Source organism: Polyergus mexicanus, unplaced genomic scaffold (assembly GCF_030449975.1).
Source record: "Polyergus mexicanus isolate NDT 795.1 unplaced genomic scaffold, iyPolMexi1.0 SCAF_1, whole genome shotgun sequence".
NCBI classification, from domain to species: domain Eukaryota; kingdom Metazoa; phylum Arthropoda; class Insecta; order Hymenoptera; family Formicidae; genus Polyergus; species Polyergus mexicanus.
Genome location: NW_027223321.1, coordinates 12,850,166 through 12,873,204, shown reverse-complemented (window position 1 = coordinate 12,873,204; position 23,039 = coordinate 12,850,166). Strand labels below are relative to the sequence as shown.

General features: G+C 31.3%; 4 protein-coding genes and 1 long non-coding RNA gene across 19 annotated transcripts in view; 3 read left to right on the top strand and 2 right to left on the bottom strand.

The window, feature by feature from the left end:
* Nucleotides 1–29: 29 nt before the first annotated feature.
* On the bottom strand, nt 30–2,702 carry Tfam (mitochondrial transcription factor A). The gene is made up of 5 exons (XM_070305821.1): nt 2,323–2,702; nt 1,539–1,908; nt 1,355–1,453; nt 665–1,028; nt 30–583 (listed from the first exon to the last, which is right to left on the bottom strand). The coding sequence occupies exons 1-4, from the start codon at nt 2,379–2,381 to the stop codon at nt 819–821; spliced, it is 738 nt and encodes a 245-aa protein (XP_070161922.1). The 5' UTR covers nt 2,382–2,702; the 3' UTR covers nt 30–583; nt 665–818.
* A 566-nt stretch (nt 2,703–3,268) lies between these two features.
* Nucleotides 3,269–9,632, top strand: Fl(2)d (female lethal d). 4 transcript variants are annotated; one of them, XM_070301049.1, is made up of 6 exons: nt 3,269–3,659; nt 4,506–4,870; nt 7,390–7,514; nt 7,617–7,795; nt 7,930–8,084; nt 8,235–9,632. In XM_070301049.1, exons 2-6 carry the CDS (start codon nt 4,639–4,641, stop codon nt 8,939–8,941), a joined length of 1,398 nt encoding a protein of 465 aa, XP_070157150.1. In that variant the 5' UTR covers nt 3,269–3,659; nt 4,506–4,638; the 3' UTR covers nt 8,942–9,632. The 4 variants fall into 4 exon arrangements, with proteins under 4 accessions (XP_070157150.1, XP_070157158.1, XP_070157166.1 ...); XM_070301057.1 differs by lacking the exon at nt 3,269–3,659 and adding an exon at nt 3,869–3,977; XM_070301065.1 differs by lacking the exon at nt 3,269–3,659 and having other exon boundaries at nt 4,778–5,833.
* A 909-nt stretch (nt 9,633–10,541) lies between these two features.
* Sod2 (superoxide dismutase 2) lies at nt 10,542–12,750 on the top strand. The gene is made up of 3 exons (XM_070305809.1): nt 10,542–10,769; nt 11,455–11,744; nt 12,382–12,750. Exons 1-3 carry the CDS (start codon nt 10,732–10,734, stop codon nt 12,708–12,710), a joined length of 657 nt encoding a protein of 218 aa, XP_070161910.1. The 5' UTR covers nt 10,542–10,731; the 3' UTR covers nt 12,711–12,750.
* Nucleotides 12,751–13,659: 909 nt separating this feature from the next.
* Nucleotides 13,660–23,039, top strand: part of Unc-104 (kinesin family member unc-104) — a 26,422-nt gene continuing 17,042 nt past the window's right edge. For 4 of the 12 annotated variants that reach the window (XM_070300999.1, XM_070301008.1, XM_070300983.1 and 1 more), the window contains exons 1-2: nt 13,660–14,079; nt 15,411–15,569. The gene's annotated coding sequence lies outside the window, so the exon portion shown is untranslated. Of the gene's footprint in view, nt 14,080–14,114; nt 14,438–15,410; nt 15,574–21,245; nt 21,611–23,039 lie in introns of those variants that run through there. The other 8 variants (XM_070300975.1, XM_070300992.1, XM_070301015.1 and 5 more) reach the window with 6 other exon arrangements.
* On the bottom strand, nt 19,665–20,545 carry LOC138938641 (uncharacterized). Its single transcript, XR_011447734.1, has 3 exons — nt 20,305–20,545; nt 19,980–20,122; nt 19,665–19,828 (listed from the first exon to the last, which is right to left on the bottom strand). It is a non-coding gene; the product is annotated as an uncharacterized lncRNA (long non-coding RNA).

The window sequence follows — 23,039 nt, the reverse complement described above, 5'->3', positions numbered from 1 at the left end:
CTGGGTTAATGTAAATTTCTATAAAAAAGCAGAGGGAAAGTAATGAAATGTTAGTATGATTCAAGAACAAAACTTAAAACATTAATATTCAAGATGAATTTCTCAGAATAATCCTTAATTAAGGATAATTCGATTGATAATAATCAAAGAATATTTACATAAGTAATAATTATATACATAAATTTATTACATAAAGAAAATATATAATACAAAATACAAACTATAGACTATATAAAAAACGAAAATGCTACCTGTACCTCACTTCGATATACAAACAATGCTTACTTATATATAAGGTTAAAAACGCAAAATATTGATATTAAAATACCACCTGTACCAATAAATACATATTCTCTTACCATCTTCCAATTTTTACTGCACTTTTTGAAGACTGTTAAAAATCTTTGCCATACAGAAGCAAAGTACTTATGCATCCATGTATGTGATTTGTGAGATTGCATTACTGATTCATTAACATTGCTTATTAATGCATCTGATGTATTTCTTGAATATTTCATTACATCTCGTAAATTGTTTTCGACATTGTAAAGTACCAAACTTTTTGTAGATTTACATCGTTTATCTAAATAAATTATAAATAATGTATTTTTTATGGTTTTAATAATTATGTAAGATCTTTAAGCTAATATGATTTTTCTATTACCACTGTCAGCATCATAAATATCTCCAAGAATAAACTGTGTATCAGTGCCCCAACCTGTTTTAATATTTTCTTTATTTCGAGTTTTGACTTTAGAAAAATCTGCAGTAAAAGATTTAGGGATGTGCACACTAGATTGGTTGGGGCACTCCGAATCCTATTCTTTATGTTTATCGATATTGGTATTGCGTTTAGATTTAAGAGTAGATTTCAACAAATCTTGATGACCTTCTTGAATCATATTTCTCTCCCATTTTTTTATATCAGTTTTATATATTTCTGATAGTCGTGCTGCTTCTGCTATATATTTATTTTTAGCTTCTATTGTTAAATTCTTCCATTCTTTACTTATATTTTTCATCCAATCCTAAAAATATGCAAAAAAAAAAAAACAAGACATTATATATTACTTTCCTACTTTTCTTTCTTACTCTTTTCTACTTTCTCAAAAAATAAGTTTAAGTAATAAGTTTTCTCTTTATATACTTTATATATCTAATCTCTTAGAAAGTAAAGCATGGTTTACATAATGCTTTTTTTATTAGCTACTAGCATACTAATTTCCTAGAAATTAGTAAAAAAGCATCATGTATTTTAAAATGTTAGTAAATTAGCTATGCTTATTTCTCCTTTTAACTAGCATGCTAATAACTAATAAAAAATCATTGTGTAAATCATCCTTAATAAACTTACCTTCTGTGATACTTGTGAATCTTTAAGCATCTTATTATCCTGCATGAATAAGAAGAAGGCAGTTAATGGCCGCTTTGGTTTCCCAAGGTCTGCAAGTTTCTATCGTAGAAATAAAAACATATTACATGTTACATATCACATAACTAAATTTTCAGATTTTAGTGTAGAATCTTGATATAAATACTTGTTTAATTTGGCTTCTTTCTAAAGCATGCTCTTTTTTTATTAATTGATTTTGTATTAGCATTTGCTGATCATCAGTTATTGAATTTTTATAATCCATTAATTTTTGTTTATACACAGACTGTTGTTCCATATATTGCTTTTGAAAATTCTGTTTTATTGTTGGATCCACTTGTGTCCATTGCTCTGCTACTTTCTTCAAAATATCTTTTTGTGTACGATTGGGATATTCTTTGTGCAATTGGTCTTTTATAGATAGAAAATATTGTATAAATGCATTTAATGGTTTCTTTGGTTTTGGTGGTAAAATATCTTTTTCTATATTGCGCTTAAGTTTGGATACAATGGGATCGTGTGTGGTAGCCAATCTCCTATAATGAAAAATTAAAAATTTATTAGTTATTATATATTTATTATTTACAATTTACAAAACCTTAAATTATATTCTTACTTTTATTTATTTATATAGATTTAAAAGACAAAGATTTAAAAAATAAAATGTTATAAACATTTTTCTTCCCATTAGGTCACTTTAATGCCTATTTTCTCTTATGTATCTTTATCGAAACATATTCTTGAATAATAATAATTGTAATGACTAAAGAAATAAAATTGCAAGTTAACTTTTATTTAATCATAAATTTTAATGCATAATTTATGTACTATTAAAAGGTTTTGCTATTTCTCATGGGTAGATACATTGTTGCAGTGTTAAAAACTCAGTAATATATTAATTTAAGTTTCTAAATAATCAATCATAATAGGACATCGATAAAATAATTTACCTTGTACATAATAAATTAGCGCCATTAATAGGAAGTAATAACCTCCAGGTCGTAATCATAGTAAATGTGCTTTCAATATTGTTATCAAGCAATCTTAATTAAACCTTGATTGTGTGTGAACTTTTGTATATCAGGATTATTCTAATATTCTTAAATATATGGACACACAGAAGACAGTTAGAAAATCGAGCATTGAAAAATCTTCATTCGAGAGTTCTTTTTCTCTTATTTTCTTTTTAGATTATTTTAGACTTTCCATCCACTAAACGTGGTACGGTAGTACGCTAAATCAACATACGTTAACCATAGATACAGAAAACATCTCAGTAGGTAAGCGTTTTACGGAAAAAAAACGGGATGACTTGGATGACCACGTTTTCAGGACTGCGTTCCAAAATTTACTTCTTGGAGTAGTTTGATTGGCCAGCCGGAACAAAAAAATTTTGTTTCTTTCGTCCTGATTGGTTAATTAATAGAATATAGCGCAAAACCGCTATATTTGAAAAGAAATTTAGAAAATTGATTTTTTCGCAACCAATAGACGAAATATAATAAAGAAAAAAATAATAATAACCATAATAAGTTAAATATATATATAAAAAAACAAAAGTATTATTTTAATAATAAAGAAAGTATGACTGAAAGCAACAATAAATACGAGCCTTAAATTTTTATTTGATTTTTATTTGATTTATATTAATAATATACAATATATATTTAATTCTATATATTAAATATGTAGCATCAATATTTGCTATTTTTTTTCACAAGAGTCTAATGGCATTCCTTATCGCAATGAAATATATACGTAGTTGAGGCGTATAAGCGTTTTTTAGCGCTTGCGTTGGTACGCATGCGCGAGATTTGTCCCTCCATCTCCCGGTTTATACGTATGGTATTGGGTTGTAGGTCGATCATGATTGGAGCATGCGCTGGCACGCGTCCGTTCGCTCCTCTCGGGGATCCCGAGATTGAATAAGTCATTCATGATCATGATTAGTCGCAGCGTTCTTGACGAGGTGGAACGCGCGTTTTCCGCGAGTTTCCGCGACTAATTTCCTCGTATAGTATAGTCATATGTCAAAATACCGCGGCTAGCGTTTCGCTGCGAGTTGCACGTCGTGCATTCGCTTCCGCTCGAATTGATCGATCGCGAAGAGAGAGAGAGAGAGAGAGAAAAGTTCTCTTCACCGCACGCGGTGAATCCGTTTGGCGCTTTTTTCACGGATATCGAGTCTTGTACGTGCGCAGGATGTTATGCGTTTCGCCTCTCTTCTGATACCGAGCGAACATTTTGTAATAGCAACATCTCTGTCTGGTTCTTACAAATGAGACAGGTAGGTGTGAATAAAGTTTTAACTGCGATAAAAATGTTGGAGAGAGCTAAAAATCGATGGCGATGAATTAGCTTCATCAGCTTATCGTCTTCGAACCCACGATTTGAAATCCGCGAAATAACAATTATGATCTACGTCTCGTTACGTTCGATCGTTCGAAAGTGAAGAAAAGAAGGAAGGGATGAGGCGCGAGTGAAAAAAAAAAGATGAATGCTTGAGCGTAAATGTTCCTTCGTGGCGGACATGTCGACGTAATGGCGTCACGATTCCGTCTTTTGCCGGAGATAAATGCATTCCGCCTTTCTAATTACCGTCACGGTAGACTCTAGAGATTATTCGCGTGATTTTAGAATATTATTTCTTCAGAATTTTATTTAATCTTAATTTGTTACAACGATATTGCGCGCGAGTCTTGTAACGCTTTATATTATGATTAAATCGATTGGGAGAGAAAAGAATGGACACATGTTGTATTTTTATATATTAATTTTCATAAAAAATTTATAAATTAATTCTATAAATGTATAAACAAGTTGGTAATTTCAGCCTAGCGATGTAAATAAGTGTTTAATGAAATGATCTGTAGGTTAATATATCGGATATATATATATGCAATATTCGAGGATATATATTTGAAATTATGGATTTTATAACATATTTGCTTTACAGAATTATTCTTTCAAATATTTATTCTTGATAATTCTAATGATAAAGTAGATATAAATAAACTAATTTTTATTTAGTGAAATACTATTTATATCATATAATTGCAGAATAAAAAATAGTTTATAATTTCAAAATTTATATATTATTTGATATTAATTACGTTATATTTTTCTGTTTCAGATAAACATCTAATAATTGCATCCCAATATTTGATCAGTGGCACAATCAAAACCATAACATTAATGAATAGAAGGTTTTGTGCTCAATAAAGGCTTCTTCTACAAATCAACAACCCAACTAAATTAGCAGTGAAATGGCAGATGAATGCAGCGAAGTAAAGTCAGCAGGACCATCCTCGCCAAGGAGTCCTCAGAGCAGTAGCATCGGTGGAAAACCCAGCAGCCCGCATTCCCCTAAACAGCCTAGACGTGTAAAACTTACTCAGCAACAATTGGACAGCTTGACAAAGGACGAGCTAGCAGTCAAATGGCATGAACAGGACTTGTATGTGGAGTGTCTAGAAACCCAGGCGGCAGCTCAGGAAGGTACTGAGATCACACGAGTGAGACCACCTCACTTACCACATATCTTAAGCGAATTAACGAATGCCAGAACACAACGGTCTTTTATAAGAGACAAGACTCTCATAGGGACGCTAAGCATAGGGTTCATTAGACCAGTGTTTAGGATACTTTCACTAAATTGTCTATTAGGATTAAGATAATGAGAGCTTTATTAAATAAGTACTACACTGTAGGTATATAATATGAAATTATTGCTCTCTATGAGAAAGCTGAGTATTTGCGTATGTGCAGTCAGATTGTTTTGATGTATTTGCACAAGTAGTAGAAAGATATAAAACTGAATAATTGCGTTTCGTAATATGCGATATAGTGTTGATCAGCTCGATTATATATTAATTTTTGAAACATTATTTGTGATGTGTAGTGCGGATAATTAAATTAAAGATTCATATGTATAGTGACACAAAACGCGAAACTTCTCAAGGTATCTGTGAGCATAGGTGGAGTGATAGCCATGTATACAATATACAAAAGCTAGGATATATTTGTAAGCTGAGATATATCCACGCTAAATTTTCCATGCAGTTGCGTGAGCAGTTATACTGTCAGCCATAAAAAGCATAGTTAACGAGTAAAAGTGAATATGGCTGAAATAACAAGTGTTAATGTGTATCAAGAGGCATCCATTTCTTTGCAAAAAAGAAATGTGTCTGCCATCAATATTGTGGAAGATACAACCATCTAAATATCAAAATAACATTTTGCAAGTGGTTGTGCAGTGTATCGCGTATACCTCCATAGTGTAATAATTATATCATCAAATGCAGGACAAGTGTGTGCGCGCGTGGAATTCGAAATACCGAGTTTCTAGTTAACAAAGATGAGACGAAAAGCACAGCGTTTTTATGAGGACGCTGAATTTACGGCACAGAGGAATAATGAGAATGGATCCATGTCACCCTTGGCCAAAATACTGCATTTGGGGTGCGTGAATTTAAATCTCTCGGTGAAGTACGCAACCACAACATTCGTCGTTACCAAAACTGGAACATTACCTAATCCTACCATCAGCTCTCTCTCCCCATCCTTTTCTTTTCAAATCTATATATTTTTATATATTATCTTTTGTCCTTAAACCTTTTCCCAGTTAGATAATACAATTTTTCATTAATTGTATTCCTAGACCAATCATCCTTCTACATATTCTCACTATGAATGCAACTTGTGTGCATGCATTTTTATACCTGCACCATAATGCCCGGATATCAGAAACGAATTTCAAAAGTACAAACCTGTGAAATAAGCCCGGCTGGCGTCTCGTTACAACATCTATGCCTACAAGTACATGCTTGATTCTTGCGGAAGAAAAGTAACGTCCACTCTTGGTCTTGGTGGAAGTATCTGACAAATGGCACGTCGCAACGAGCTTCAAAATCAAAGTATGCGCCAATTAACAATGTCAGTTGTCAGGCAGTCATTGTCACATACTTATGAAAATATATAGTTTATTTATGCGCACTTAGGTTAAAATTAAATAGTAATTTTTCACCAGTACACACTTGGTTCCAACAAAAACTCTCTCTTTATATGTACATATATTTATATATGAAAATTATACAAAATATTTTACACAATCACACAAATACAGTATATTTATAGTCTCAGGTTTCAAGCACTCTATGTGGTTCATAAATTCGTATTTTTCATTATATAAATGTGTATGTTCTCGGAAAATAGAAAATCATTACTGATTTAATTCAATTTTTACAATTATAGTTATAAAAAGGAAATTTTTTTAAACATTTATAAATATATTATTGATATATAAAAAATTTTATTACAATGGAATTAATAAGATATATATACTTAATATTTTTTTATAATAAGAAATTCTATTTAATTTTTTTATTTATTATCAGTTTAACTATTTTAAGAAATAATAAACAAAAGAAATTCTCTTATTCCTATTAAAAAGTGATATGTTTGCATAGAAATGTAACTAACAATAGCAATCATCATAAAAAGATTTACTTTTTAATTTTTAAATTTATAAAATTTAAAAATTTTCAATCTTGTATGTTTATATAAATATTATTTATTTAAATTAAAGTATATAAAAATCAAATTAATATTTTCTTGTCTATTTATATGCAAAAGAGCCAAAAATAAATTTATACATAAAACATAAAAAAAAAAAAAAACAATTTTTATAAAGATTTTGACAAAATATGATAAAAATAATGACTAGATTTTTTTTCCAAACAGAATAAACTGTTGCAGACTTAAAATAGTTTCAAAGTTTATATATGTTTGCAAATGCATTATATATCTCCTCCATATGAAACATGTTTCATTATTTTACTGGAATTATTTTAAATGTAACAAATAATTTTGGTATTTTATAAAAAAACATTTTTCTTGTGGGAGATATTATGTTGAATATATACATATCATAAATATTGCAATTTTGAGAAACACATAGATGCCATTGGATATTGAAAGTCTAGAAATAGAAAAATTCATAGATTATTCCTTTATAGGTGAACTAGCCTCATTGAGAGAATCCGAAAACAAATACAGGCAACAATATGTAGAAGCATCTCACAGGGAGAAGATCTTAGTAAGGAGGCTTGCCTCTAAAGAGCAGGAATTGCAAGAATATATTGTATGTAAACATTTTCAGATACACTGAAATTATAGTAAAATTTGTCTTAAAACTTATTTTTATGTAAACCTATAAATAAAAAAGATTTTTCTTTTCTGTTAGAATCAAATAACTGAAATGAAAGCCACCCAAGCTCCGTCCGCAGCTGCATTAAGGTCTGCTCTGTTAGATCCGGCTGTTAATATATTGATACAGAAATTAAGGCAAGAATTAATAACGACCAAGAGTAAATTAGAAGATACACAAAATGAGCTAAGCGCATGGAAATTTACGCCAGACAGGTTAGCAAAAGTCTTTAGCATTTACGTATTAAAATATAGTATACATATATTCTATAATTATATATATAGTAAAATATATAGTAAATAAAATACAGTACACAATGCTCTTCTCACTAATTATATTTTATTTATAGTAATACAGGGAAAAGATTAATGGCAAAATGTAGATTATTATATCAAGAAAATGAAGAACTTGGTCGTATGATTGCTAGTGGACGTATTGCTAAGTTGGAAGGCGAACTTGCCTTACAAAAAAGTTTCAGTGAAGAAGTCAAAAAGTCACAATCAGGTATCCTGTTAAATATTCATTAATTTATAAATTTATACAAAGCAATTTTTATAATTACTATAATTATTGGATCTTTTTTATAATTGAAATGTGTTTTGCATGTCATATATTTGAAAGCGTATAGAACTTGGACATTTTCTCATTTTGCAGAATTAGACGAGTTTCTACAGGATTTAGACGAAGATGTGGAGGGTATGCAGAGTACTATTTACTTCTTACAACAAGAATTACGCAAGGCTCGAGAATCTGTCACGCTATTACAACAGGAAAATGCAGCATTGAAGACGAATACAAATGAGAGTAATTTATCGAATGGTTTGTCACCCCATACACCCCCAATCAAAAAAGAGGAATTGGAAGAAACTCCTGCACCAGATACAAAACCTCCGAAACCAATGGAGGACAGTGATATGTGCAAAGGTGTAAGAACTCCATCGTTAACGTCGCCCCAGAGTGAACTTACTAGTGTTGAAAGAACAGAACGTGCAGAGAGAAAACTTAATCAAGCCGATCATAATGACGAGAGTTCTAGCGACTCCGCGGCACTAATTATTAAGGTTGAAAATGAGGAACTCAGTGATAGAGAAGAGGAACACGAGGAAAATCGGAATAAACGAATATTAAGGAGTAAAAGTCATAATAGGAATAGTGGTAAATCAAACGGGGAAGAGGTGCTAACGCGAACAACGCGGGGTAGGGACAGGACAAAGAGAGAGAAAAGTGCAGCCAGTAGTGATGATGAAAGGACGCACAAGAAGAAACGAAGAGAAAGTATTCTTTCTCTCGATTATAATGAAGGCGATGATGATGCTTTAGTTTTAACTAATGGCGAGACTCTACAGAGTGATCCAGAATGAATAATATTTTAGATTGATTTTGAATTACATCTAACCAAAATGTGGTAAAAATCCGCGATATGATTTGACATATTTTCTCTGGTTCCTGTGTACAAAATTTTTCAATTAATGCAATGCCGGCTGTTTACAGGACAGTGTTCGAATAAACGAATAATTAGGCATAAAGAAAGAGACGTAATTTCAGTACCTGTGTTGGTAATAACTTCAAATGATAAATATTGACATTGTGTCTAAAAGTTAACAAACTTGTAAATATTCTTGTACTATTAGATTAGTATAAAATTTTAAATTTATGTTTACATCAACGTATTTGCATATGACCAAATTACAAATTATATTACAAAAATATATCAAATAAATTTGATTGTTGCCTTATAATTTATAACAGCCAAATGCTGTAAAAGAAACCAACACAATCAGATTGTTCATATTTTGTAAATTTCTTGTATCAACATTTTATGTAAATTAGTAAAAGTTTGGTTAATCAGTAAAAATGGATGATACAAAAAATTGTCAAGAATTAATCAAAAGCACCTGACCACATTTTATGTAAACAAGTAAACCATCAATACTTTCAAATATATATATATGAAAATGCATCATCTCTAAATTATATATGTAATAATCCAATGTATATATATGTATTTCTATGTAGAACATGAGACAATATCACTCGCTTTTTTATTATTATTATTATTATTATTAAATAATTGGAGAGAGAAAAAAATATATAATGATTTAGAATATAAAATAGTAATATTTTTAGCAAAACATATATATATATATATATATATATATATATATACATACATATATATATGAATTGATACCACAAGTGACATATTAAAGTTTTTTATCTTCAAAATTATACAAAGTATATTCACTTTTTAATTTCTTCAAAAATTATATGAAATTATGTATGAGATATTATATATATGTATAAAAATTTGTTTTATACATTTTTTTTTTTTTTTTAATTTGTGCTTTTCATTTCAAAGAAAGAACGCGCATAAAGAGAAATAGAAGATATTGAATTTATATAAATTTTCATTAAAAAATATTGTAAAATATGTATATTATATATTCCATCCCAGATTTCTATGTAGTGCCATTATTATTATTCTTTTTTTAGGAATGTTACGAAAAATAACAATAACTTCCAAATTATAAGCTTGAAATAAAATTTTTTTATATGCATATTTTGTGGTTAAATTATGATGCCTTTTTTCTTTAAATTAATATTTTCTCTACATGAATTTATGTTTATATATATAAAATATTTGTAATGAATACAATAAGAGTAGATTTTAAGCTTTTAGAATATAATCCTTTATTTTAAAATCATCTTATAACAATAATAGTGTTTAATATACCATTTGATATATATCTTATATATTATTAGCATTAATAGTAAACGACAAACAAACAAAAACAATAAAGAATTTGTATGATTTTTTGGAAGGGTATATATTGCATTAAATACGAGTCTACCTATATCGGTCACGTGGGCAATAACGTAACGTAACGCATGCGTACTAGTTCCGCCCGGTGAAATTTGCCCAATCTTTCTACACCATTCTACACTAGTTGCAGTTATGGGTAACGCAGTATTGCAAAAGTCATCGCAAGTATTTTGCCAGTGGTTTGCGCTACTAACATGATATATTTCACGTATGTTGATAGTTTGCAATAGAAGCAAGCAGAAGCAACTACCGAAATAATTACCAAATAAATCCATAAACAGGAGTTATATTTTTAAAAATAAAGTCCATTTTTCTACTTTTTCCATCATGTTTGCAGCAAGGCGTATTCTCGTCTCCAATACAATGTAAATATGTCAATATATCGCTTTTATATTCGCTATTGTTTCTGTATTATATAATTTTTAACCTAACACATAACCTCGATTTTTTTGCAACGATATGTTTCTATAGCAAATTTTCAATCGATGTTAATAATTTATGTAAGATGATATTATTATTTCAACAATTTATGTGAAATAGAATTGGCAAAAAAAATGCGCACGTATAGCTCTTGCGAACAAAATTATTAAATAAAAAATGAACTACTTTATTTTAGATTTTTAATTCTTTTTCTTTGTGCATTTATTTACGACCGGCGAAAATTTTTGTACGATTTATATAAAGAATTTTTAACAAACAAACATTATTACAATGTGCTTTAAAAAATAAATTTTATATTTGCTTATCGATATATAATTAAAATATCTATCTAGGGTTTGTAATAAATTTTTTTTTTGTTCTGCAATCTTAAGTATAGTTTTTTTGATAATTATTTCTTTAATAAAGCGCAAATTATATTATAATTATATTTACGAGATACCGAAGAAAAATTTGCAAATTAAATAAAACAGTTTATTCTATTTATTGTTTATTGTATCTATTTACATCTATTTTTATATATTATATGATTTCTATACATCTTGCATTTCTTATAAATAATATAATCCAATACATTACATTATTATTATTAGTTGTTAATACAATTTGCAGCAAGGACGTATTTGCAAGATCAAAGCACTCGCTTCCAGATTTGCCATATGATTATAAGGCTCTAGAACCTATCATATGTGCAGAAATCATGCAGCTTCATCATTCTAAACATCACGCAACATATGTCAATAATTTGAATGTTGCCGAGGAGAAGCTGAAGGAGGCAGTTGCAAAAAATGACGTCAATACACAAATTGCTCTGGCCCCAGCCATCAAGTTCAATGGTGGTGGTCATATCAATCACTCGATTTTCTGGTGCAACCTTTCGCCCTGTGGTGGCGATCCAGATGGTAATGTTGAAAAAAATGAACAGAATAAACAATTAGTTATACAATTAATCTTCATACATATATGTACAGAAAAGAAATATCTGAGTGAATTAGATTCATTTCATATGAAAATTAAAAGTAATTTTTAAAAAGTGTTTATCTTTACCGAGTTCTCTCTATCTTTTTAATGTTTGCATCAGATTGAAATTATAGTAGGATTCAGCAACTTACAATTATCTTCTAATGACAGCATTATTTAAATGATGATATTTGTTATTCTTAATTAATTAAATTTTTAATATACTTTGTATAATCATAATCGGTTTCTAACACACAGTTAATGTCGAGATTTTAAAATTTTTTCATATGATATATGAAATTAAAATGAGAGATAGCTCTGTAAAAGATTCCAAGAAATCCAAACAAATATTAAGATATATAAAAATTTCAAAATTTTATTTCTTTTAAATGTAAGAAAGAAGGAGGAATAATGTATCAAAAATTTAAGCATTAAAAAAATTACAGATTAAAAAAATAATCTGTGTGTATATATGAGAATTAAATTTAAAATTGACTTTTTAAAATTGTATAATATATTAGTATGTCGAAAAGCGCAATCAACTTGCAAGGATAATATTATATATCTATTGTCCTCTAGCCACTCTGGTGAAACAGATCGAGAAAGACTTTGGCAGTTTGGAAGAAATGAAAAAACGCTTGTCCGAAACAACTGTGGCAATTCAGGGCTCTGGGTGGGGTTGGCTTGGGTATGATCAAAAAGCAAAAACGCTCAGAATAACGACCTGTGCGAATCAAGATCCACTGCAGGCCACAACTGGCCTTATTCCTCTCTTCGGCATCGATGTGTGGGAACACGCCTATTACTTGCAATATAAGAATGTACGTCCCGACTACGTGAAAGCGATCTTTGACATTGTCAACTGGAAGGATGTGAATGCGCGCTTCAAAACAGCTGCCGGTTGCTAAGAGTCGATAGGGATGTTCAGCTACCTTGAATCTGTTATAAGTATGGTGTCATTTAGAATGATGCTTTGTTTAGAGTTGGTATATCGTCACGAAATTTCGTCATACGCCTGTGATTTTCTGTATGCTTTTCTTTTTATCTAGACTATATCTAAGATTCTGTAACTATAAACAAATGATAAGTAAAACAAATGTAAAAAGAACGAGCAACATTTACTTAATTTTATTTTATCCTTAGATAGAATGAGACTAAATGTAGCCAGTTTTTATTTTGGAAATGATATCTCTCATAAACGCATAATCGTTTTTTTTCCGTTTGTACAGTTTGATCCATATAAAATACGTATTTATAAAATAAAACAATCGTTTTTTTTTTGTTTTTTTTTTTTAATCACAGATATACTCAATATATTGAATATAACTGATTATGAAAAAAATATGACATTCATGAATTATATCTTGTTTTTAATTAGCAAAATACTTGAAAAGCATATATGAAAGATGTTCACAGATATATTTCTCTTGAATTGAATTTTTTTTGTCGTTTGTTCATTAGTTAATTGTGGAGTATTTTTTTATTTATTAAATTACATAGTATTTTTCCATAAGAATTTTTATTTTTCATTAATTGAATGTGAAAGAACAAGTTTTTATGCAAAAATACTTTCCTACAATTTATCAGTACAAATTTACATTAATTTAATATATATATAAATTAAAAATTTCTTCAATTAAGTAGAATATCCAATTCTATAATTAACTTTTAATTTAATTTGTGCAGACACTCCCAAATTTCTTGTGATATTCATGTTAAAAATATAATACAAATTTAGAGAGAAATAAAAAATTTAAATTTTTGACATTTTAAAGATACTCGCAGATATAGAGCATGGATTACAGGATATCGTGTAATAATTTAAATTTCCGACTGTCTCAACAGAAAAAACAAGGTTATGTTCGGGAATCAGCGGTAAACATATGAATCATCCAAGTATCACTCAAGATCTGCGTGTGCGCGCGCGATCTTTATCCTCTCGTTAAACAACGGGCTCGACGAGGAGAGCGCAAGTCCGAGAACCGTGCGAGGTTGTGGCAAATTGAAAAGGAACGGGGCGACAGCGTCGCGGCGCCGTTTACAACGCGAAGAGTAGACCAAAGTAGAACGATAGACGCAGAGGAAAAAGGGCAGCGTTCTAAGTGGTGCGGCTGTGTATGTGATAATCGATCGCTCGCTACAATCGGGGAAGTCGGTCCACCGTGTGGCGTCGCGACGCTCGTCGTGCAGGACGCGCTCGCTGCCGCGAGAAACGTCGCCAGGAACCAGTATGGCCGTAGGAGCCCAGCTGTTTTCACGTCACTGCCTACGTATCTGGTGAGTATCTCGCTCGCGTTTCGCGCCACGAATTACGTTCGCGCTAACTTCTCGCCTCTCGCGCGGTTTGCACGCCGTTCGTCGTGATCGCCACTCTCGTCGTCATTACGAGAGTAAGATTTCGCGAGCGCAATATTGTGTGTGCTGCTTTCTGTGAACTCGACGTGATAATTATTTATTTAAACGGCTACCGTTTTATATCGACGACGAGAGCGAGCGAGGGCATCGAGTGTTTGAAAAGCGCCGGAGCGATCGAATCGCCTTTGTCATTTTGGAGCAAATGACAAAAATGAACCGTTTCACCTGTAGTTTTACGGGATATGTCGGAAACGGATCTTGTCGTTCTTCAGGTTTCAAGGTAAACGTTATATCTTCGATTTTCTATCCGATCTTTCATATCCGATTTTAAACTTGCGTATATTAAAATATGCGTAAACATACATGCATAAAAATGAATCACAGACAGATATGGCAAGAATTTGTAAGAAAGTGTCACACTCAAACATTTTGTAATATATATTGAAATATTATTGAAAGTACAAGATATGAAATCTGCTTGATTTAATATCCGTATCTAAGATGTCCTGCATTATATATTTATTTACGAAAACGATTTCTGCTGTTGGAAGCCATCACGGTTTCGCGATATATATATATATATATATATATATATATATATATATATATATATATAAAAGGGATAATATGTTCAATATTGAGAATATGTGTCTTGTTGTTGAAAATTGATAACATGGAAAAAATAAAAAGCATTCTTTCGCGTATTTTTCATTAAATTCTGTAAGAATAATATAATTGAATTAATAATTGATATATAAAAACATTATATATATTTTAATTATGAAATTAAAATTTGATTTGAAGAATAAATATTGTGTAAGCGTAAATGTAATTCGCTGTGAATTTTGAGAGATAATCGATTAATTGAAATTGGTGAAAAAAAACAAAATGCAATATAGACAGACAGTTGTATATAAAATAATATGCTCGGTCGAAAATTAAACTTTGTATGTACTTGAATTGGTAATTCGTATATTAATTACGATTCCTACACACAATTCGATAGATATTAAAATTAATTATTATATTTTAATTTTACGACTGTGTTTTATAATATCTTATTATTTATTCAAGTTCTTGATTTTCATTTAAAAAACGATTATTTTTTATTTAAATTTATAAATGAAAAATCAACCTTTTTTTTTTTTTTTTTTTTAGAAGGACTTAACTTTAAACTTGTTCCATGACATCAATCTTTGATCAATCTGTCCCATCATTCTTGTTACGTTTTGACCCTTATGCTCCCGTCACAGATCGTTATAGATAGTGAGTACCTCCAGATTCACTGAAGCGAAATGGCATGAGGATAATGATTTGAGCAGGGGCGGTAGTACAAAGAGGATTGAAGGGTTCGAAGGTTACGACAGACCATAGGCAACATTTTGTGATATAAACGAAGTGCGGAGGCTAAGGTAGGTCAGTGGTAATCGATGTTTCTAGAAACATGATTAATAATTCGTTAACGACTTGATATTTTGGATGACACGTATATAATTTCTAATCTTCTGTAATGATGGGATTATTCATCGATTCAATTTTCCATTAAACCTCCTTTCAATCTCGTAAGCGAAAATTCAATTGTCTCAGTTAGCTTTAATTTTCTTCTTTAATTAAACCTACATTATGAAAAAGTTAATGCTTAGATATTTAATCCTGATAATATTAAAATTATAAATAATAACTTTTAGATAATTGTTTTATATCAGCATATATATATATATATATATATATATATATATATATATATATATTGAAATGAGAATATTATTTTATTACTTGGAAATGAAAGAAATATTTAGAATGAATATTCTATATAAAATACATATTTTATAAAACTGTCGTTTTTCGATTAGAAATTATTTACTAAATTTGGAAATTGTTTTTCGTTAACACATAGAGAGTATTTTAGATTATACATATAAATTGCTTTTGAATCAATTAAACAATTCAAATGGATGATGCACAATTAAAATGGAGAGATGTGGATAAAATAAATAAATAAATAAATTTATTCAGAATATTTTTAATTGACTTTCAAGAAACTATTAGAAAATAAAACAATTCGAATTTTATTCGAGATTTTAGTCTGACGTATTAAAAATACAGATAACGTGAAAATAGATGACATCCAATACTTTCAGAAATTGAAATCACTTTAAATTATACGATAATACGTAGTTAAAATCGACTGTTCCAATTTTCAAACATCCTGTTATATAAAATATTGGTTATACGAAAATAAATTTTTTACATATATATATTATTATATATATGTAAAAAATATTATATATATATATATTAATTCTTTTGCACACATAAGGCATGCGCGAAACATATTTCTCGCATATATATTCTCTTTCTTTAACAAGAAAAATATCAGATTTAAAAAATTAAAGGTCTCGGCATTGTAAAATAAATATAATAAAATCTTTTTGCAAATTTTAAGCAGCCTCGAATGCTAAAAAGCTATTAGGGAAAGCGAATCGACTTTTTCCAAGGAAATGTTGACTCCAAATTGGTCAGAAGGAATCCGTATAAGGAAGCGCAAGCGGAAGTTATGAGTCATTCCATATACATATCATCTTATTCAATAATCTTCTTTTACGGAACAAGCGGGCTAACAAATTTAATGAGAGTCATTCGTTTATTTGACTCGAGTCCTTAAATCATATATCTAACCCGAAATTTCATTCTTGGAAATCGCGTTTCTCGAGACGGCGACACGACGACGCCGGGCGTCGCGTCGCGTAGCAGACACGTTACATGTTAATAATTCGCTCTCGGGAGGGCGAGTCGGTGACGAAAAGGGGATGATTTTTGTATGGTTAATCGACGTTGACGTCGAAGGAAAAGAGAGAGAGAGAGAGAAAACATTTGGATCGTGCGCGCCAACTGCTTTTCCGTGCGTGTGTAGGCGCGTGCGTTTGCGCGCGCGGTACCGTCGGCGATGTCGTCGTGGATATCTCTTACTTATTGATTGTGCTCCGTGGAAATTGGCCGGCGCCGCCTGCGTCGCATCGGTCGATCGTCGGGGTTGCAGGCTGACGTCACTCGGTATGCCTCCACGGGCTATTGATTTTCTCCCTCTAGGCGCGACGCGATTGGTCCATAAACCGAGAAAGCGGTCAGAGAAAACGGCCCTGGACCACCACGGTGTTGTCGATCGACGCGCGCAACCCTTCACCCCTCGCACATCGATGTAATTCGTCTGTATGTGTGTGTATGTATGAGATCGTTTACACGTGTAAACTCGGGCGCGGGTGTGTGGGCGGCCACGTTGATTCTGATCCAACCACCACCCCTAATACTATGCCGGTCGAGAGTTTCATAGGAAGAAAGTAGATGGAAACGCATTCCGGAGGGGGGGGGGGGCATAAATCGTCATCGCATTCGGAGAACGCAGAGGGTGACGCGCGCTTTCACCCTCGTCCCCTGGAGGTAAGCCGTTCCGAACGGATATGAACGATTAATCGGCCTCGTAATGTTCTGGATTCACTCGTAGCTTGATGGCCGATCGCTCACGTGAATTTACATAGCGCTACCTTCTATGGGCACGGGGGTGACCTCCAAAGAATTCCTTCATTTCGCAAAATGAGATTTCCCGCTAGAATGCCGCGAGATGACTTACGTGCGGGGACCGGGGACGCAAATGAAATTTATCGAAGTGGTATCGAATATCTTTGAATTATACGTCATTTCGACGAGATTGCCGAATATCAAAATGCGCATTCTTATATTTATATATAATATTAGGGTGTAATGTTTAATCCTTGGAAAAACATGGAAAACCTGAAATTCTCAGGGATTTTTTTTTTTTTTTTTTTTTTTGCACCTGGAGAAAAATTATGGAATTTTATTAGGACTCCCAAGAAAAAAGAATTCTTATGAAATTTTATTGGGATTTATTTATCCCAAGGAAAAAGGAAAAAGAAATTTAAAAAAAAATTTTTTTTTGTTAATACTTTATTCATATAAAATGTTTTCTTTATCTGAAATTTTGAACAAAAATATCTGAAAGGACCAGGAAATTTTCAGAGAATTTTTTAAATAAAATTTGCATAGACACCCTGAATATATATAATTTATTTTTATTACATATATATAGCCAATCATAAACACTATTGTGTGTCTTGATAAAACGTATTAGACGAGTTTTTTTTTTTTTTTTAATAGGGATATAATATATATTAGTTATAGGTATACATACAGTATATTATACGTCTATATGGAGCTTTTATCATAACATGAAAGTAGTATCTCGCGTAAGGGTGGTCTCTTCACCCTTCCATCTTCAATAAATAATGCTTGCATCTCAATGCAAAGGTCGCTTAAATATTTTTCCATGGATAGAACATTTAATTTGAATATTATGCATCGTTCTAAGATCTTCCAAAGATTTTTTTTTTTTTTTTTTTTTTTTTTAATAAGAAACAATTTCATTGAACGATTCTTATCGCATAAGTATAAGAGCATTTTTATATTCCATCACTAAAATCGAGTCCCCGAATCTTTCGGATTACGATAGGTCTGATTATATGTGATTAATTCTTAGTTAATGAAGTATTATATTTTAAATGCATACACACATAATAATCAATCACTGCCCGACTTTTTTTTTTACAAGAAAAAAAGTATCTTATTAACTGTCTTATTAGAACGCACCAATATGTATATATATATATATATATATATATCCATGCTCGACATCTTTGCTTCTAAACATATATATAATATGCTGTTATAAAAGCTGAAGAGTATTAATAACTAATGTCTCTTTTATATACGATGACATGTTTAATGTATTCATTCGACGATACGATAAATTGTTTGTGCATTATATAATATGAAATCACGTAAAAGCGCAAGGCATAAGGATATCTGAAGGACGTGTCTAAAATATCTGAGATATTATTGGTCTTGTTCAACATCCCTCGATATTTTGCTCTGTTTAAAAAATTAATTGAAATTATAAACTCGCGACAAATTTGTAAAATATTTGGCGCGTTTATATATATATAACACAACTTGTCAAGTCTATTTTTGGTATCGATTTTGACGAAAATAATTGATTAAGGAAATAAACTAACTTGTAGTTAGAATTAACTAAAGTTCCTTCCCTTAGGCTGTACGATCAAGTTGATGAGAATTGGATATATACAATCGGATGTTTAATCAAAAATTTATTCAATTACTTCAGTTCTTTATATATAAATTGGATTAATTTTATCTCTTCATCTGTTTTTTATTATTAAGTTTGACGTCTATCATTTTTGAGCATGGAAATCAAGTTTTATTAATTGTACCATTTATTAATTGTACCAAATAAAAACGTCCGATTTCACTTCACATAGCAATATTATTACCACTACTTTTACGGTTTAAATATAAAAACGAATAGCATTCGATTGAATTCGGGTTTGATGAATTTGCACGTCTCGAATGTAGAAAAAAAAAAAAATTATCATTATTAACAAAAATATATTTTTTATCTTGTATCTGATCTCAGTATAATTTAATAAGTCAAATTTTTTAATAAGCGCGTATTTAATATTTGCTCGCATCTCATTATTAATTTCTTAATGTTGGAGTTGGCCGTGATTTCAGTATACATGATTTCTTCTTCTCCCGCTATTAAAGTATTAATCCAAATGCAATCTCCCTTCGATGGTATCTAAACATTCATCAAAGTTGATTGCTTTGTAATCATGTCGAGATTCAAATTCATACAATATATCATGCGATGCTATCATTTGCGATCTAAATATTGTATATATATAAAAAAAAAGTTGAAGTTTTAAAAGAATCTTTATATGTACAGGTACCTCGTGATTTGCGCGATAATATCTGAAATATCTGCTATTCAGCGATGTAATTAGATCAACGTGCACCTGGTGCACTCAGGTGTGGAATCTACCCTTCGCTCCTCTATACCATATGTGTACGCGTGCACACACTCTGCCTTCTTCTATCAAAGAAAATAGATGGTATAAGTTTACTCTTCGAATAAAAAACAGCTCTGATAAATTAATCCGAATGTCGTGTACGCCGAGATGATTTGACAGGATGTGTCAACTTCGTTCTAATTAGCTTCTTGGGTCTTTTCGCCCTCGGCAGATCGGAGTTACTTAGTGGAAGATATTTGCGTACGTGGGTACTTTGTTCCTTGTACCATCCAGCGAGGAAATCATGAGTTGCGCGCGTGACAGAGAGCGAATATTACAACCCTTACGACCGCCTACGAGGCATTCGCGCGTGGTTTGTAGCTACCTGTTCCGCTCCCTCTTCTCTCTACCCCCTTAGTGGTTAAAATACGACGCGGTAACTCGAGACACGGGCTGCGACTAGGGATACTTTAATTTAATAGGATGCAGGTATTTTTATTTTTTCAGCCACGAGTATTATATTTGGGCGATAAAACATTTAATATAGGGGTAAACAATCTGCCTTATAGGATTCTGATTCTAAATTTAACAATAAGCCAACGATATAATTTTATACATGCTCTTTTTTTCTTCTAAGCTATTTTCTTCAAAAAATACGAAGATGAATAACCATGACAGACAATAAATTAGGAGATAGAGCAGAATAAATATAAAGTTAAAATTGAATTATTTGTTTATCATAATTATTTGACAGTTTTAAAATAAGATAATTGTATAATATGATGAGAATATATTTATTTGTGCAAATGTGAAAATACAGAAAATAATGTAAATAAAAGAAGAAGACGCTTTTTAATTCAGTTGTAAAACTCATTTTATAATCGTGATTTATATCTTAAGAATAGTATTTCTTCGCGCAAATAGGCATCAATACTACAAGAAGATAATATTATCGTATTTTAGAGAAGGAGAGCGAAAAAGAAAACATATCAATTGCTTTTATAGCTATTAATTAAAATGCTAAAAGAATTTTCCTGTAAATATCGAGAAAAATATCGATACTGACACTAGTTTGATACTAAAGGGAAGCAGAAGTATTAGTACCCTACTAAACTTAAGTATCCCTACTCTAGACACGAGTCCGTGTCCCCGACGACGACGGGGCAGCACGCAGGCGCTCGCGGTATACGTCGTCAGTATACGCCACAACGGGGTAAAAACGGGGGTGGCGTTGCAACAGCGGAGAAGCAAATTCACCAAAGTTCGCTCGGCAGACAGATAGATAGACAGGCAGGCAGGCAAGCTGTAATTCATAGGGGGGGGTGTATATGCGTGCGCGGATTTACACGCGTTATAATGTCCGCTTACGGGGGTTTCGTGGATCACGGATCGTCCAGCGGATGGCTGACGTAGTGACGTATAGTGAATCAATTGTGAGGCATCGCGCCGCGACTCTTGGCCCGAGAGAGTCACCCTTCCTCGCGAGGTCATTTCGCGAGGCTCCTCTCACAGTCCGCATCTTATTTGTCTTCTCGCCGAGAGACGAGAGACGAACGGCGCCCTTCCCGAAGGTAAGACCCGACCACGTATCCTTCAAACGTGTAGAGTAGACGATCGATCGTAAAAATCCACATATACGCTGTTCCTCGCCTCCGCCCCTTCCGGACCTTCCTCCGCGAACACTACTCGGACGCCGTCGTATCGATCACACCGCTGCCGTGATGGTGTTTTTTGTACGTCAATTACGAGGATGGCCTCGCAGAAGGGATGTCTTTTTGAAATGTGGTGACGTCGAACATTCCCGTAGTTCTTCCCCGTACGCATCGTACAACCGCGAGCCTCTTACATCCTGGTAGAATCTACACATGTCACTTCAGATACATATTTGACGTGAACTCACGACAAAAGGCAGGAGCTGCTAAATTGAAATCAGAGTTCCTTCAACTTTTATTTCAATATATTTTTCATTATGCCGATGAAAAATATGCCTTGTAACATGTTTAATTGATTATTGACGCGACATACATTTCTTTTTTATTAATAGTAATTAAAATATCTTTTTTTGTGAAACATTTTTCTCTCCATTACTTTATCACGTATCGTTTCATAAAATAATTTTTTTTTTTTACATATCTCATTTGTCGTGAAAATGTATAAGAAGACATTACACATATTTTAATGAAAGATAAATCAAAAAATAAATCTAAATTTTTTTTTCTTTAAAAAAGTAACAAAGTAAAATAAAATGTAGTATATATATATATAAGAGGATTGATTTTCGTGAATAGTGCAAATATTAAATAAATGTTAAATAAATCTAAAAGCTCTGCCGGTGAGAATTTTTAAGAAAATACCATAATTCATTACAAATGAAATTCATTTGTATGCATAATTATACATGTTTCTGTGCTTTTATTAATTCTTTCTTATATAACAATAATATTTAAGAGATTTAATTGTGAGAATTGAAGAAAATAATTTGATATTTGAAAATGGATTTATGTAAAGTATTCTTTCTTTTTCTCAAGGAATTTATATTTACTTTCTTCAAATATCCACAAGTTAATAATCTTATTTTCCGCATGATATGACTTCTTCAGCTTTTCACAGATTACGCACGCGCGCGATTACGATACTAATTAATTATTCTCCGGTATCCGATAAAATCTATGTATTTCTGTACGGATCAATGACCCGTACTATGCTTGCATTTGTAAATGTAAGAATTGTTATTACATTTTACTGGTTTATTACTGTATCTGATCGGATTTTATCTGATCTTTTGCATTCTATAATTCGTAAATAGAAATTTGTCATTTGTTTAATATTTTTGAGTTTTATATTTTTGAAGACTAAATTCCATAACTGCTTTCCGATCGTTTACTTCTATTAAATAATGTTCTATTGAAATAATGCAGTTGTTTAAGATAAAATAATATTTCAATTATTTAAGATAAATCAATAACTGCAAAAACGTTGATTAAAATTAAATATTTATGA